Below are 16,081 nucleotides of genomic sequence, written 5' to 3' on the forward strand. Positions count from 1 at the left end.
TTTTATGATTTTTAATGCATTCTAACGCTTGTCTGAAACGCTTGACCTATTTTTTTTTTTTCAAAAATTCGCAATTTTTCTAGAATAGATATAGCATTTTTCGACAAAATTTAAATAATTTGTACAATTTTACTAATCCTTGCTCTATTTTTAACCTATTTGAAACAAAAAAAATTAAAATTACGCTTTAAAAATATGAAAAAGCGAGTTATAAAAAAATTGAATTAAAAGAACTTCCTCAATAGCTAAAATAAAGAACATCTTTGGAAGGACATTTTTGGAAGTGCTTTTAAATTTGTGCCTTTAGAAATGCCTCCAATTTTTTTGCTGTGAAATTCAAGCAATTCGATACGTTTAGTAAGCAAACATACTATCCACTCTGGTAAGTTATATACCGTATACACCGAAAAAAATCAGTAGGTAAACTAACGCTGAATTTAACTTATTTTTATTTCAAAAAAAAAATATATATATTTGTTTGTACACAGAAAAAAATATCACCAAAATATTTCCAATTAAAAAGTTAATTGAAGATGAAAAATTTTTCAATTAATAAATTAATTGATACAATTAACTTTTTAATCATGATAGAAACATTAAGTTAATTAAGTCAATGATTGAAAATTTTTAAATTTTTAATTAAAAAATTAATTGATACAATTAACTTTTTAATCAAATTCGGAAGACTAATTCTGTTAACCCTTTCACTACCGAAATAAACCTAATGTTAAAAACTTTAATTTTTCTTCTGTTTTTACTTGTACTACCAGCATGTAGAACAAAAATTGCCATTTTGAAAACCTACTTCAAATACTTCAAGAGCTATATGAGCTTGTTTTGAAAGTTTGATTCTTGAATTGTGACCAAGTGGCCTTACGAAAATAAGCGCTATTTGGCCTATAATGTCCTTCAAAGTGTGAGCAAAAATACAAAAAAGAACCCGAAAAAGTGTCAGCTATAGTTTTCGTATGAATGTCCATTTACTAGAAACATACAGTAGAAAAATTGTCTCAAATTTTCGTATTTTTCATTTATTTCTAAAGAAGCTTACAAAAATGTATTTTGAACCTCACCAATATAGAAAATATTTATAGGTTATTTAGATTAAAGCCTCTACTTTAAAATAACATCGAGAAATAAATCAAAACTAAGTGGAAAAATAGAATTTGGTATCTTTTTCGAATGTCCTTCAAAGCGGACATCGGTAGTGAAAGGGTTAAAAAAAGTGCTGATTTTTTTTAAATTTTTAATTCAAAATGTATTTCATTTGTTAATTCAAATAAAAACTCTAAGCCAATTCAGAAAGTAATTAAAAATAGTTACCTTTTTTAATTAATAAATTAATTGAGTTTTGCAATCAACATCAATTAAATTTTTAATTGAATCAATTAAAAAATTAATTGAAATTTGCTGAAAAAATCAATTAATTTTTTAATCAAGAATTTTTTCTATGTCCAATTAAAACTGTGATTGATACTATCATTTTTGTGATTGAAGAGATTTCAATTAAAAAATTAATTGGATCAATTAATTTGGTGATTGAATCAGAAAAAAATTTTTTTGTGTGTAGTTAAATTTTATGGTTATTTTCGAAGTTTTCCACAGCCCAACGAAATTTTCCATTTTTCAATTATGTCTCAAAAATTTTATGAAATAAATGTGAGTATAAAGTTCAATGACCGTACACATAAATTCGATATGAACTAAAGCAAAAGAACATTTTCGTACGATCCTTAGAAATGAACTACAGTATGGTTAAAATGGTCATGATTTTGCGCCAATGTTTTTTATACCCACCACCATAGAATGGTGATGGGGGTATAATAAGTTTGTCATTCCGTTTGTAACACATCGAAATATCGATTTCCGACTATATAAAGTACACTCATAGAAAAAATCATGAACGGCGTGCACATTTCAAAACGATTCGTTCATGAAAGTGAATCAACAAACATGTGGTGTCAATCTGACAACGATAAAATGACACCATGTGTTGTCAAAACAACAACCAGGGTTCATGATCTGAAAACGTTATGGTTACGACTTTATAAACAAAATTAAAAAAAGATTTCCGCTAGCGTGACTCGAACATGTGTTTTCTGCACCATACGCGTTAACATTCGCCTTAGCACATTGTACCACCGAGGGAGTTGCCATAATAACGTCTGACGATTATTTTAAGACTTTTCATGGCCAAAGAAAAACGAATGCCGTTCATGACATCGTGAACGACCGTGGACGAAATTGTGAACATTCTTTCCGTTTTGATTTTCTGTGAACGTTTCCGTTTCATTTTGTCACCGTCCGTTCACGACTATGGAACGTATTTTTTTCTATTAGTGTATATATATTCTTGATTAGGTAGAAATTCTAAGACGATATAACTATGTCCGTCTGTCTGTCTGGATGTCTGTTGTAATCACGCTACAGCCTTCAATAATAAAGCTATCTTACTTAAATTTTGCACAAACTCGTTTGTTGTCTCCAAGAAGGTCAAGTTCGAAGATGGGCTATATCGGTCCATGTTTTGGTATAGCCCCCATATAAACCGACCCCCTATTTGGGGTCTTGGGCTTCTAGAAACCGCATTTTCTATCCGATTTAATTGGAAATTGAAATTGGAAACCTAGAAGTATTATAGGACCATAAATAAGTGCCCCGAAAGTGGTGCCTATCGGTTCATGTTTTGGTATAGCCCCCATATAGACCGATCTCCCAATTTTACTTCTTGGGCTTCTGGAAACCGTGTTTTGTTATAGCCCCCATATAAACCGACCCCCCAATTTGGGATCTTGGGCCTCTAGAAACCGTATTTTCTAAAAATCTATAGGTATTTTAAAACCATAAATAGGTGTGTCGAAAATGGGGTGTATCGGTCCATGTTTTGGTATAGCCCCCATATAGACCGATCTCCTAATTTTTCTTCTTGGGCTTCTAGAAACCTTATTTTCTATCCGATTTTCCTGAAATTAGAAATCTAAAGGTATGTTAGGTGTGCCGAATATGGTGTGTATCGGTCTATGGTTTGCTGTAGCCCCCATATAGCCCGATCTCCCGATTTTATTTCTTGAGCTTCTAGAAACCGTAGTTTTTATTCAATTTGCTTGAAATTTGAAATCTTGAGAACAAACGGGGTCAATCTGACAACGTTAAAATGACGCCATGCGTTCATGATCTGAAAACGTAATGGTTCTGACACTAATATCGCTATAACCATCAACATATTAGCAACGCATACATCCAAGCAATTCTATATATAGACAAGATTGTGGGGCACACAAACAAGCAGATTCAAAGAAACGCCATTCAAAGAAAAAAATTTAAAAAAAAGAAAAATATACTAAAATTTTTAGTACTCTAAAAACGGAAATAATCTAATTTTGCGTATATTCCGGGAAACTTGAAAAATAAAATCGCGCATTACCATATAATGAAATAGTCCCAGAAAACCAAAACCATAATCATAGAAAATCAAAGTTGAAATTCTTGTAAGTTCATCATTTAACCAAAATTTACAAGATGTTACTCGTACTCGTTTCAAGAACACACAAAGAATCTAAGAAAGTTCAAAATATAAATGGATATGTGACACGCTTAGCTACTTTATTTCATATACCAATAGAATGTCATTATTGCATTCTTTAAAAAGTGAAAACTTCTTGATTCATTTGAACATTATTCGAATGAATAATTCCCTGGCATAGAGCCAAATAACTGTTTTTTTAAACAAACTTACTGTTGTGTGTTTGTTTTTCAAAGTGAAATTTAGGAACTTTCAATTTGTCTAAATCTGCCTCCAAAAATTATAAAATGCACTTATATTCATTCATCTACTTGAGATATGAGAAAAATTGGCTACGAAAGAGTACTAAAAACTAGCATATTTTTGGAATGGTTGAAGGATACACTAAAAACGAAGTTGATTTGAATCTAAAAATTTTCACCGCCATTTAAGTATTACAGTATTGAATTCGAGCCAAAGATTTAAACCTCAGCAAATATTTGGAAGGTCTTCCATAGTCAAAAAACCCAAAAAAAAGTGAACCCACCGTGGAATAAAATGTAGTTTTTTTTTTAGAAAATTTAAACTAAAATAGTTTTCTAATTGCAACGTGTTATAAATAAGTTAATACTTTTTGTCAAACTGAAGATTTTTTTAACAATTAATTTTTTTCTGTTGTTTAAGAAAATTTCATATGTTGAAAGAAAAAATTGGATATAAAAATTGTTAAAATGTCTTTAGCGCTGTACGAAGCTCAAGACAGGTACAATTTTAGTAAAATTTACTCATTTGAGAGACTTATGAATAGGTCGCTAAAAATGTCTTTATTTTAAAGAAGCCACACGGATGAAAAAGACTGTTTTTCATATGTTTGGCTATAAACATTATATGTTTGGAACACAAATTTTTTAACACAATATTTTTGAGTGCAAGCATATAATGTTCATAAACTAGCATAACATGTTTGGGACATATATGTTAATATGTTAGAACATATTATGTCTGGGACATAAAATGTTTGTAAATATAATATGCTTGGATGCAAACATATATTAATTTAGAAATAGCCTATAAACATATATGTGTTTAGTAGCTTGGAGCGCTATTTAACAGGGAGCGATATTGAATTAAGTTGGTGGTTGTTGTTGCAAAATTAACATTTTATTTTTCCTTGGGCAATTGATCAGCTACTTCTTTGATCCTTACAAACTGTGTGGTCCGCTGTTCGAATCCCCGTCCGGCAAAAGGTAAAATTAAAATAAAAAAATCATAAAATTGAATAATTTCTTCTACAATGTTTGTATTACAGAAAAAGGTGCTAAGAACTAAAAAATCTCGTGGAAGTGAGAAAGATGTCGGGGAATATACAATTGGGCAGAAACAAAATTTTGATCATTCAGGTCGAAACCCTATGTTGTTAGCACCTATATTACCTGTTTATTTTCATAATTCATTATGATTGTAAATATATAAATAAATAAATAAAATTTTGAGCACAATATTGTTTGGGAGAATTTTTTTAAGCATATAATATTTTTGGGTGCAAAATGCTTCCAAACATATTATATGGTCACATAATAACATATTGTTTTTTGGAAGACAACATTATTGTATTTGGATGCAAAAATACAAAATGTTTGGAACTTAGACTACCCAAACATATATTGTTTAGACCAATATGCTTTCAAACATATTATATATTGGTAGAGATCAAACATATAAATGTTTGGGCAATTGAAGCAAAATATGTTTGGGAGTATATGTTACAGAAGCGATTTTTTGTAAGAGTGCACATCTTTAGCTCGAAATCAATACCAAAATCCTTAAGGGAAGGTCAAAATCTTTGGATCCAAGTAAAGTTTTTTTTGAGTGTATAATTTCAAAATTCTTTACGTAGAGATAAAAGTAGAAAAAGTTAAGAATTTTGTTTATTGAGGTGAGTTGTCACCTATTGTTTCTAAATCAAATTCATTGCTTCTGAGCCAATTTTGCACCACTTAGGGATCCAAAAATAACATGCTCATTCCTTTTTTAGCTACACTTGTTTTGCTGGGCTATGATGTACTCAAGACTTATGTTGTGCAAAATGCATATCATCGTACCATTTTACTTGTACACTGAAAAAAGTATTGACCAAATATGAATAGTTTGGATACCAACTTGTGATCCGAAAAAAATATTGAATTTTACAAATATTGAAAAAGTCGAATGGTCGTAAAATCGACTTTTACCAATGTTCAAAAACTCGATGCTGACTTAAAAAGTCAACCTTTTGATACTGACTATAATCCCTAGATTGTATCTCTCTAAAGTAACGTGTGGTTATTGCTAAATAAGTAAACTGTTACTCCTAATTTACTAATTTTGGGAATTGTACAAAAATTTTCTTTTGCGTTAATTAATATTGAACTTGACATTAAACTTTATACCCACAAAAGGAAAATTTCATTGGGCTGTGGAAAATTTCGAGGAAAATAATAAAATTTAACTAAAAACAAATAATTGTTTTGCATTAACCACGGATTTTTTTTCAGTGTAGACATAAAGATTAATTATTACATTTAGCAATTATTTAAAATTTATACATAGAAATATTTGTAAATACCTCGGCCATGCTGCATGTTGGTCTTCGAGCACCATAACGACCACCTGGTGATATTGTTGTTATTTGTGCTGCCATATTAGAAGCGGCATCTAACTGGCGCGGTGTTCGCCTCTTATGATTATCATCACCCAAATATGTAGCACCAAAAAGTTGTGTGTTAGGACTATATGTAGATTTTGTTGTTGATGTTGTTGTTATTTTATGTTGATGGATTGTCATTTCCGAAAGTTATATTTGTTGTTAGTTAATAGAGATCCGATGATGAAGGTTACATTAAATGATGAGTATATATATCATGAAAAATAAAAATCCAAAAAAGGTTATTTATTAGTGTGTCAGTTATAAATATAAATTGGTTTTTAGAAATTTATTGAACAAATTCATTAGGAATGATATGAACTTGGTGATTACTGATTACTGTCTGTAATATATTCTCCCAAACACATTCTACTTCCAGCATATATACTTTCAGGATTTGTTCAAACAAAATATTGCTTGTATTGTTCAAACATGTTATGTTTTACCTTAGGCACATATATTTTTGAGGCCCCAATTAGTTACTTCCAGTTTTTTAACATTTGCACCCTCAAAAAAAATCGCTTCTCTAATATATGTTCCAAACATATTTTGCAGGAAACACATATATTATTGGATGTTTTATGTGAACATATTATATGTTTGAAAGCATTTTGTGTCCAAACATATTATATGCTTGGAAGAATTTTCTCCCAAAGAAGATTGTGCTCAAAAAAAAATATTTCTGCCTAATTGCATATTCCCTCACATCTTTCTCATTTCCACAAGATTTTTTAGTTCTTAGCACCTTTTTCTGTAATACAAACAATGTTGAAGAAATCATTCAATTTTAGAAATTTGTTAAATTTTACCTTTCGCCTGCACGGACGATAAAGACTGTTTTTCATATGTTTGGGTGTATAAATTATATGTTTGGAACTCAAATTTTTTAACACAATATTTTTAAGTGCAAGCATATAATGTTCATAAACTAGCATAACATGTTTGGGACATATATGTTAATATGTTAGAACATATTATGTTTGGGACATAAACTGTTTGTAAATATAATATGCTTAGATGCAAACATATATTAATTTAGAAATAACCTATGAACATATATGTGTTTAGAAAGAGAGATCTAAAGAGTATGCTGCAAGTAAAATAATGGAAGGCCAATTGGCGCCTTAAAAATATATCCGCACAAAGAAAATTTAATTAAAATTTTTTCCGCCAGTGTATGCCCCAAGGTGAAACATAATATGTTTGAACAATACAAACAATATTTTGTTTGGGCCAATCCTGAAAATATATATGCTTGAAGCAAAATGTGTTTGGGGTATATTTAGCGATTTTTTTTGAGGGTGTGGACGGAGAATCGAACCGAGGACCATACAGTTTGTAAGCCAACACACTATCCACTGGGCTACCTAGCTGCCATTGTAATCCACAGACAATTATCGTTATAAGTTATATTTATATAGCATAGTTTGCGGCGCCCACGATCCGATGCAAACAAAACTTTATTTAACAGAAACATAAATTTGTTCGCCACGTGGAGCAATGGTTAGCATGTCCGCCTTGCAAGCCAAGGGACGTGGGTTCAATCCCTGCTCCGACCGAACACCAACATTTTTTTTTACATATATTCCAAAAATTCCGAAAAGATGTTCAACATTACATATTACTGTATTAAATGTTTACAATATAATTTCGAAATGTGGGTTATTAAAGATTTCCAGTCCGAAAAGAACAGCGCTTGATATAAACGAAATGGGCTGAGTTTTTGGATACAATATTATTTGTTGTTATTGTAAAAGTAACAATTTCATAACAAAAAAATTTTTTTTTTGTTAAAAGTTTGAAATTTTCGAAGAAGTTCAAAAACTCTAACAAATGAAGAACGTGAAGTCGAGTATAAACATAAATAATTTTACAATATGCACATAAATTTATTCAGGCGTGAACTATTTTTTTACAAGCATTTAACACCTTTTTTAATGCATTTAAAATTTATCGTATTTAGACATACAAAAAATATGAATTTTTATTAACGAATAATTTCATTCATTTTAAAGAAAATAAACTTTTGTAATTGTTGCTTTGGATCATTCCCCACCAAGTTAGAATACAATTTGCCAAAAAAAGTTATAATGTTATTCTGCTTTTAGAGACTCGAGGAGTTTTGTCTCTAAAATAAAAATACATTTTAGCGGCAAAACTCGAACTTAATGCCTGCTTTTATTTTTGAAAGTACCCTTCAACTCCTCTTGGACTACTTATTAATAAAGAGAAACTAAACTTTGTTTTTATACATTTTACTGTTTAAATTTTCACAGTTTCCCCCCTTTTTATTTTACTGTCCCAACTTGAAAAAGAGTATAGTGCCCTTTCAAAGATCCCTTTGTAATTGTTATATATTTTCCACTGTTTTTTTTTTTTTTTAATTTCCTTTGTCTGAATATTTTGACTTACTTGTGCCCATAATGTGACATACATCAAATGGTGCTCTCAAGACAAAAACACATGCTGTTTTTTTCCAAATGTCTCTTGTTTCCGAATGTTTATGCTTTTTCTTTTAATATTCAAATTAAATAATATTTAGACTTAACATAAGCATATCAAATTGTTAGCCTTATTAACATGCCAAGCGCATAGCCTAAATCAATGAACTCATAAAACAGTTTTCCGAAACATCATACAAGTAGTTTCACAGAAATTGCTCTCATTTAATTCTCTCGCTGTTATGTTGATATCTTTCGTCAACCCTCCCGATTTCCGTCTATATTCCTTTCTCTATACTCTCTCTCGCTCTTTGTCGCTCTCTGAATAACATATCACAACATATATGTTTACTCGAAATTTGTAAATTTATATATATTTACATTAACACATATTATTTTTAGGAAACATTCATGTCCCAAACATAATATATTCTAACATATGTGTCCCAAACATTTAATGCTAGTTTAGAAACATTACATTTTTGCACATAAATATATTGTGTTTAAAAAAGTATGCCCGAAACACATTTTGTTTATATCGGAACATATGAAAAACATATTTTTCTAACAGTGTGTTTATTCATTTATTTATTTTATAAAATCATATCTTGTGTTCTCTTTCTCATTCGCCATCTTTATTTTTATGTCTATACTCTCTAGCACTCTCTTTCTAGACATATATATGTTTATGTATATGTTTACACCCACAAATATTATAGTAAAAAAATATAATGTTCCAAACATAATAGCTTCTAGCATATTAATATATAGCATTTTCACTTCAAATGAAACCTTTTTGAAATCAAATGAATTCTTTTTCAAACCAAATAAAACCTTTTTCAAATCAAATGAAACCTTTTCCTATTCGTATTTTATAAACATTATATACATACACTTAAAAATAATGTGCTAAAAAATGTAGCACCAAACATATATTTTTTACACGCAATAAAAACACTCCGATTCATCCGTGTAGGAAAAAAATACTGATACAGATAAAATTTTTGACTCATATTCAAAGAAAAATTCAACTATTATTATAATATATTCATTTCGAGTGACTGCTTTTCTTTCTAACGGTTTTCCGTGCGATTTATAGCTACAGGGCATTACTGATAGACTAGACTTGATCGAAAGGAAAGCATTTTTCGCCACAAAAATATAACAATTGAATTATCACATCGAAAGAGGCATATGATATTTGATATCTTGTAATCATCTTATCACAACATTTTTATTGTCGTCTCAGAGTCAATAACGTACATGCTCTGCGATCATTAAATGCAATTAAACAAATATGAAATACCTACGGTTTTATGTCCAATTATTTTCAAAATCCAAATCTTCTTTAGGTAGCTGTTACAATATAGATTGTTGTAACGAAGTAGGTTAGGTTAAAGTGGCAGCCCGATTAAGATTCAGGCTCACTTCGACTATTCAGTCCATTGTGATATTGTAACGAAGTAAATTTTATTGTTTTGCTTGTTACAAATAAGAAGGTTGAAACAAAATTGCATGTTAATAATCTTGATATGCCTAGGATTATAATTTCTCTCGTGAGCCGTATTAATTACTTGCTTTCATATACTATCGCTAAAATTTTTATAATATTGGGTAGTCGAAAAAGTGTCTTAGTAGTATTTCTTTAATGAATCAAATACGAAAAATTTTTTTTATTTTTGTACGGAATTTCAACGCGAAAAACGAACAGAGGACCGGCCTTAAAATTTTAATTGAGTTTTAAAAAATACTCAATTAAAAATTTAATTGATTCAGCAAATTTTTTAAAGGAAACAAAAATCAATCACGAAAATTAATAGTATCAATTAATTTTTTAATTGGATCAATTAATTTATTAATTGACCTTCAATTAATTTTTTAATTGATACCATCATTTCTGTGATTGAAGACATTTCAATTAAAAAATTAATTGGGTCAATTAATTTCGTGATTGAACCAGAAAATTTTTTTTTGTGTGTGCGATGAAGTGGAAGTATTCCAAAATTACTGAGTTTGAATTATTAATAACTTTGTAATATTATATTAACTTTGTAATATTATAATGACTACTGGAAATACACTACAATGTCAATGTCAACTTTTAACAAATGCGTTACTACTCGGCCATCATAACATATTAAATTACCAAGGAGATGGCAAAGGTGTTCCATCCACTGTGACCCTTAATTACTTCTAAATATGTATATATTAACACAAGGTCAATAAAGTTAATATTCACATGCTTATTTAAATGACGTATATTCACATTCGTATCTTTTCTAGATGGCGCAAGAAAGATAAATTAAAAGTTAAAGCAGCACAAAAATGTGCTTCTCATATATTCCGTCGTAAAGATATATATTTAGAACTCCATTGTCCCTCCAATTTTTTTTCAATTGGAACCAATTATTATACGAGGGAATCTGGGTATTAACAGCCTGTTTCTGTTTGTCGAACGAGTTCTATCGATCGACTGAAATGCGTAGCTGATTTTTGGTTATAAATTCAGCTGTTTATTTCCATTTCCACAGAAACGGGCTGTAAATTAAAAAATAATTTTGGGGCCTAGTATTGAAAAATTATAACTACGAGTTTAGACATACATCGATTTTTAATCATGTATTAATTATTACGTTTAATTAATTACTAAAGGTAAAATAATTAGGGTCACTTACATTTACTCAGCACAACAGTGAGCACAGCTAACATTCCCCACCCTAACCTTCAAACTTTTATTTCTCTAACCTTTGCCCATAATATCTCCTTCCGAGAGATATTATGCCGGCTCAGCATTATAATCTTAAATTCTGCCATTGAAGTCCCCATAGGTCTCTAAAGTCGACACCAGCGACCAGCTCCCTAAATACAGTCCACCAGTGTTGCCAATATTGAAAAACTGTGTTTCTATTTAACTCTTGCTGCCAGAATAAGGTTCGAAGTACAATCCAAAGCTCCTCAAATAATTGGATAATACACCTAAATTCCTGGACTGACAACGATGCAGTCCACTCGCTTTGCTTAACTATGACCACAGGTTTACATCCCGATTCCATCTCTTATATTTCATAACAAGGTCGTGGGGGCTTCCAACATAATATCGATCCAAAACACAGATGTTAATAAAAAATAAAAAATTTATTGGTTTTGGAGCACCCATGGTGATGATCCATCGAAAAGTAAAAGGATGCATAGGATGAAAAACTAACTCATGATTCCAAAAGGTGCACGATCTTAGAGCGAAGCAAAAACAAGGTCAGACTCGAAAGAACAAAGAGTTGCTTAAGTATTGGTTCCCAGCAAAAAAAATGGAAGTTCTTCTAAAGGCACAACATTAAAAGCACTTCCAAAAATTCTCTCCCAAAGATGTTCTTTATTATAACTACACAGGAAGTTCTTTTGATTCAATTTTTTTAAAACTCGCTTTTTCATATTTTTAGTAAGACATTTTAAATTATTTTGTTTCAAATAGTTTAAAAAGAGAGTATGAATTAATAAAATGGTACAAATTATTTAAATTTTATCGAAAAAAAAATAAGCGTTAGAATCTAAAAATCATAAAAAATTATAAAAATGATTTTTATTAACATATCACACAATTTTATAATTCACATCCAAAACATTGAATTCGGACCACACCTTAAAAAGTGATGCAAATTCAGTGCAACGGCTGTTGAAATGGTGAACATCCGTCCTATGACAAGCCCATGCTAATTTCATCGCCTCTGCGCCAATTTTGCACCACTTCCGGATCCAAAAAGAACATTTTCACTACTTTTTTGGCGACGCTTTTTTGCTGGGTTATTAACTTCCCAACAAAAAAAATTGGAAGTTCTTCCAAAGGCACCACTTTAAAAGCACTTCCAAAATGCCCTCCCAAAGATGTTCTTTATTTTAACTACCCAGGAAGTTCTTTTAATTCAATTTTTTATAACATGTGTTTTTCATACTTTTAATGGGTAATTTTAACTTTTTTTGTTTCAAATAGGTTAAAAACAGAGTAAGATTTCATAAAATGGTACAAATCATTTAAATTTTGTCGAAAAAAATGCTAAATCCAATCTGAAAAAATTGTGAATTTTTGAAAATATTTGAGGTCAAACGTTTCCAACAAGCGTTAGAATCCATTAAAAATTATAAAAAAAATATAAAAATTATTTATTTGACAAAGTATCTCCGAATTTTTTTAATTTACATCCAAAACATTGAATTCGGATCACACCTAAAGAAGTAATTCAAATTCAGTGCAACGGCTGTTGAAATGGAGGACTTTCGTCCTATGATAAGCCCATGTTAAATTCATCGCTTCTGCGTCAATTTTGCACCACTTCCGGATCCAAAAAGAACAATTTCATTACCTTTTTGGAGACGCTTTTTTTGCTGGGTTCTTTCTTATCAATGCAACATGATCCTACGTTCAGAGTATTGATAAGGGCCCTAATTTTTAATGGCGAGTCCAATTGGTGTTACAAACTATATGCGGAATCACTTAAAGAAGCTTTGGAAAACTCAGTAACGTCAAAGCGAAATGGGTTTGCTGTTCGTTCAAAATTGGAATGACCATCTCGGTGTCCAGGTTACGTTAGATTATGTGTAGCAACAGCCCGTTATTTTAGGCTCACATATACAATTTAGTCCATTGTGGTACCACAGATTGTGAATTTCTTTCTTATCAATGAGTGCTGCCTGATTGCACGTTTATCTCAAAGGGAAAGGACCTCCATTTTATAGCCGGGTCCGGATGGCGTTTCACATTACGGTGAGTTTGATTATAAATTTATTTTCTTTTATTATTTATGTTATTCCTCGAGCCGAATCTTAAATGTCTGGTGAACAGAGTTGTAGGCAACCAAAATTCTGTTGGGTCGTGTGTGCCAAACTTAGTCCCAATCTCTCTTAATTTCATTGCGACTGGTATTATTTGGGCCTACTATACTATTGACCAGATAAAAATAAGTATATTAATAATCCGAGTCCATTTTTGTTAAGGAACACTTCTCCATTTTAAGAAATATTTATATCATATTGAATAATTTACAAAACTAAGAAGGCATATACGTACAGGAAACGTGTGAAAAAGAAGCTTAAGGGTTCTTTTCTTAAAGCTTTAGTTTACTGAAACACGCACACACTGACAAATCAAATCATATGCATTCCTGGAGAAGGAATATGCCATGCACACGACACTTACTGTGGTGAGCTGTATAGAGCGTGTGATTGGCACGCGGCGGTTTTCTTTCGAACAAAAATGAAAAAGGCTCATGCAATATGCTTTTGACACGACATATAAGTATGGCAGTAAGTCAAGTCACCACATTTCATATCGTTCCACAATCATAAAACTAAATATTAAGACTTCCTCCATTTCAAAATAAAATGACGCTAAGAATGGAAAATTAATTACATACGAATGAATATATACCAAACTCCTTAGTCAGTCAGCAAATTAGTAGGTCACACAAAGCCAAGAAGAAAATACACTTGGTGGAGGGTTGGCGGGTCTACTCACCTATTTGTAATATACATTCCATTACCAGAGCCATTTGTTTGTTGTGCTCGCGTTGCCGATGCTTTGCCATCATCAAAGAAACCTTCATAGAGCACAAAATTATTAGCCTGTGGTATGCTACGCACTAAGCCATAATGTTTTTTGAGGAAACCCAAAAGTTTCTCCGAAGGTCTATCCACGGAACATTTGACGGGTGTCCATTTCTCATCGGCCAACATGGTTTCGAATAAATCCTTGCCGAGACCGGCTCTTTGACGAGATTCGTGTATATAAAAATCCAATATACAGGGGGCGTTCTCCACCTTACGCGCTTGACCTGTTTCATCGAATAAATAAAGGTCTTTGGTGCCTACTTTTAGGAGGCCAATAACCGCACCGCTGAAATTAAAGACAAATTAAACAACTGTAGTTCATAGTGTGGCATGCAGGAGAAGATAAATTATATACAATTAATTTAAATAAGGAAATGTAATATCTACATAATAAGGATCAACAACAAATACGACAAAGTCCCAACAGATGGGCGTTGCCCTTTAAAAATATAATTAATTGCAACATTAGGTATCGGAAACGAAAGTAGTCCAAGAGACTTACAAAAAAACGACATGTGTCAAAGGAAATTAGAAACATTTTCATCAACATTACCATCAATTAAAACTTTAATGTTGTTTATTATAGTAGTAGAGGTAGCATGTATCTATGGAACGAGATATACAGGGCTTCTTTTTTAAAACCAGTCTCATTTCTTGCTTTACCAAAATGAAATACGGATGTTAGTAAGTTCGGGTGAGGCCGACTATATGATTAAAATATTCAAGGCTATGACTGTATTATAATATTATCAACAATCAAAAGTTTGTATATCACCTTTAGTTTCATCAAAGTAGTCGGCACATTAGAGAACTCTTATTAAAAATTAAGATATCTAATTATATACAGTGGGGAGCAAAACCGAGTGCATGTTTTCACTTTTGCAATCTTTGTTAAATAGTTAGGCCCACAAAGATTAGATCTTTGATGACTGCAAATAATTTCTATGGTCAAATGAAACGAAAATAAACCGCTTTCCATCCGATACAAAAGAACATTACTGGTAACGACCTCAGAATATAACTGGTAATGACCAGGTAACGACAAAGTCTTGGGAGACCACCACGTTAAGCAATCCTTTAAAGATGGAAGGGAAGCTACATTGATATTTTGCAATAACATTTGCTTACGTTTGTGGAGGTTTGCGCCTACCTTGATGAGCAAGTTGTATTTCAATCAAAACGGAAAATCCAAAGTGTTCCAAAATTCAAATCCTTGTACAATTTTTTAATAAAATTTTCATTTTCAAGTGTAATTCGGCCGTTAGGATTTGTCTACACCTTTTCTACCATTGAGTATGAAAATATGGACATTTTCTAACGTCGAATGTCATCAACCCCCGCCATTTGACGAGCAATTATTTCTTAAATAAAGCCCAATATTTTGGTTCAAATTCTAAACCAGTGCCTTTTTATTTCTCTTCTTTTATGTTGCCACGCAAATACAAAGAAAAGAAATAGTTGTCACTGCAAGGTTTCAAATGCTCTAATGGCTACCACAAAGACTCGATCTCAATCCAATTAAAAGTTTATGGTCTTTGGTCAAAAGGCGCAGGAATATATCTTTCCATTTGAACTCAATAAAAAAATTAAAATTCTTATAATTCAAAACCTTCTCAAAATAACGTCCATGGAAGTGAAAAAGCCAACAGGCGCAAATTCAAATCCCCGCGGATGTGAAATTTTTAATTTGATTTTCATTATTTTTTACTTTTTTGTTGACTTTCTATTCGTTTTCATGTGACATTTAATTGTACAAAATTTAAATTTTGACTTTCACTGCCAAATAGCGTATTTTCTAAGACTGGTCCAAAAGAACTTCATGGAGTGGAAGCGGAAAGAAATTTATGGAGGATTTCG

General features: G+C 31.2%; 1 protein-coding gene across 34 annotated transcripts in view; it reads right to left on the minus strand.

Annotated features, from left to right (window-relative positions):
- The window catches only part of Atat (alpha-tubulin acetylase), a 106,993-nt gene that overhangs the window by 19,617 nt on the left and 71,295 nt on the right, over positions 1-16,081 (minus strand). For all 34 annotated transcript variants that reach the window (XR_012722411.1, XM_075308653.1, XM_075308651.1 and 31 more), the window contains 2 exons: positions 14,133-14,510; positions 6,108-6,270 (listed from right to left, as the gene is read on the minus strand). Coding sequence is in view for 33 of the 34 variants with exons in the window: in XM_075308653.1 (XP_075164768.1) it covers positions 6,108-6,270; positions 14,133-14,510 (541 nt within the window). In the remaining variant the exon portion in view is untranslated. The remainder of the gene's footprint in view (positions 1-6,107; positions 6,271-14,132; positions 14,511-16,081) is intronic.

This window comes from Haematobia irritans, chromosome 4 (assembly GCF_050003625.1).
Source record: "Haematobia irritans isolate KBUSLIRL chromosome 4, ASM5000362v1, whole genome shotgun sequence".
Lineage (NCBI taxonomy): Eukaryota > Metazoa > Arthropoda > Insecta > Diptera > Muscidae > Haematobia > Haematobia irritans.